Below are 1,541 nucleotides of genomic sequence, written 5' to 3' on the forward strand. Positions count from 1 at the left end.
AACGCCACACCCTCGGCATCGCCTTCCCCGGCTGGAGGCGGCTGCCCTGTGTCGTGGCTGGGGACCGATGGCGGCGTGCTCGGCGCTGCTGGCGTCCCCTCTCACGGACGGGGCGTCCTCCTGACATTCCTGCCGTCCGTCCGCGCGGCGCGAAGCCGCCTGCAGCAGAGTTGGAGCAAATTCAGACGCTGAATAGATTCAAGAAAGTTGTGATCTACTGGCTGGATTTAATTAAGTAAATTATTTACTGTGAACCAAACAGATGCACATTTATGCAAATCTGCCCTTCCTGAGGCGGGCAGCGAGCGTCACAGCTCGGCGCTAGCAACTGGAAAAAGAAAAGACGCCGGAGGTCCTCAGCTGTGCCTGATTAACTGCAGACTTGCGAAAAGCCACAGGCTCCTTTCTCTTGACCTCAGTACGGGTTCTCCAACCCACGCTGGGGACCCGGGGTCTCCCCCGGCACGTGGCGCCGGGGCCACAGCAGCAGCCGTGCTGCCCTCCCGGTGGGCGCACTTTGCTTCGCAAACACAGAGCCTGTGCCCAGCAAACCTCTCCCGTCCTCACCGCAGATACAAAACGCAATGAGCTTCTTAAAACCTCAACAAAACCTGTGCTGGGGGAGAAGGGGTGGGGAAATCTTTTCACGCTCACTGTGCGTGTATTTTCTATTCCAAAGCAAAAGCGTCGGGGCAAGACATCGACCACCTTGACTTCAAAATCGTGGTGGAGCCAAAAGATTCCCCGTCTTTCACGGTTATCCTGGTGGCCTCGTCCAGGCAGGAGAAGGCTGCGTGGACCAGCGACATCAGCCAGGTAGGCTGGCCCCGGCAGGGAGGAGAGAGCGGGGCGCGGGGTCCCCGGGGACGAGCAGCCCAGCGCCGTCGGGGTGCTCGGGCCCTGCCGCGGTCAGAGGTCTCACCGCATGGGGCTGGTGGGAACCGCACGGGTGACCACCAAGCCCTGGGCACTCGGGGTGACCACCAAGCCCTGGGCACCCGGGGCGAGCGGTTCCGTGCAGGGGGTGTCTCGGAGCGGGGGTGCACCCAGAGCCCGGCCGTCGCCCAAAGCTCTCTGGAGTCTGGTGGCTCGAGGAGGAAGAGGTGGAGTAGGAAAGTGCCGCCGCCACCGCAGGGTCTGTCCCGTCCGCGCTCTGCCTGCGCACGTAGACGTGTGGTTTGGATTTCTCCCCTGACTCAGACACGTGGTAGCAATTTACACCCGCTCTTCGTTTGCCGTAGGCAAATGACTTTGAAGATCTTTTTTCCCCAGGTGGGAGGAAGAGCAAAAGTTATCGGTTAAACAGGGTTTGCCTCCTGGCCGCCTCTGTTGTACCGTGCCCTTGCCTGCGCCCCCTTGCCAGAGGTGGTGGCTCCCGGCCGCAGTTGGCCAGTGGCACCCGGCCCGGGGCCGGCCCTGCCTGCGCGGGGGTCTCCAGCCCAGCAAAGCCCTCGCTGGTGAGCCGGGGGCGAAGGGACCGGTGCTGCTCTGCTGCTCGCTGCCTCTCCCTCCAAGAGCACCCAGCAGCACAGGCTGGGAGG

General features: G+C 62.7%; 1 protein-coding gene across 1 annotated transcript in view; it reads left to right on the forward strand.

Annotated features, from left to right (window-relative positions):
- Window positions 1–1,541, forward strand: part of RASGRF1 (Ras protein-specific guanine nucleotide-releasing factor 1) — a 55,013-nt gene that overhangs the window by 27,893 nt on the left and 25,579 nt on the right. The window contains exon 12 of the mRNA XM_009881155.1: window positions 680–816. Coding sequence (XP_009879457.1) covers window positions 680–816 — 137 coding nt within the window. The remainder of the gene's footprint in view (window positions 1–679; window positions 817–1,541) is intronic.

The sequence above is a fragment of the Charadrius vociferus genome, unplaced genomic scaffold (genome assembly GCF_000708025.1).
Source record: "Charadrius vociferus isolate BGI_N301 unplaced genomic scaffold, ASM70802v2 scaffold623, whole genome shotgun sequence".
In the NCBI taxonomy this organism is placed as follows: Eukaryota; Metazoa; Chordata; class Aves; order Charadriiformes; family Charadriidae; genus Charadrius; species Charadrius vociferus.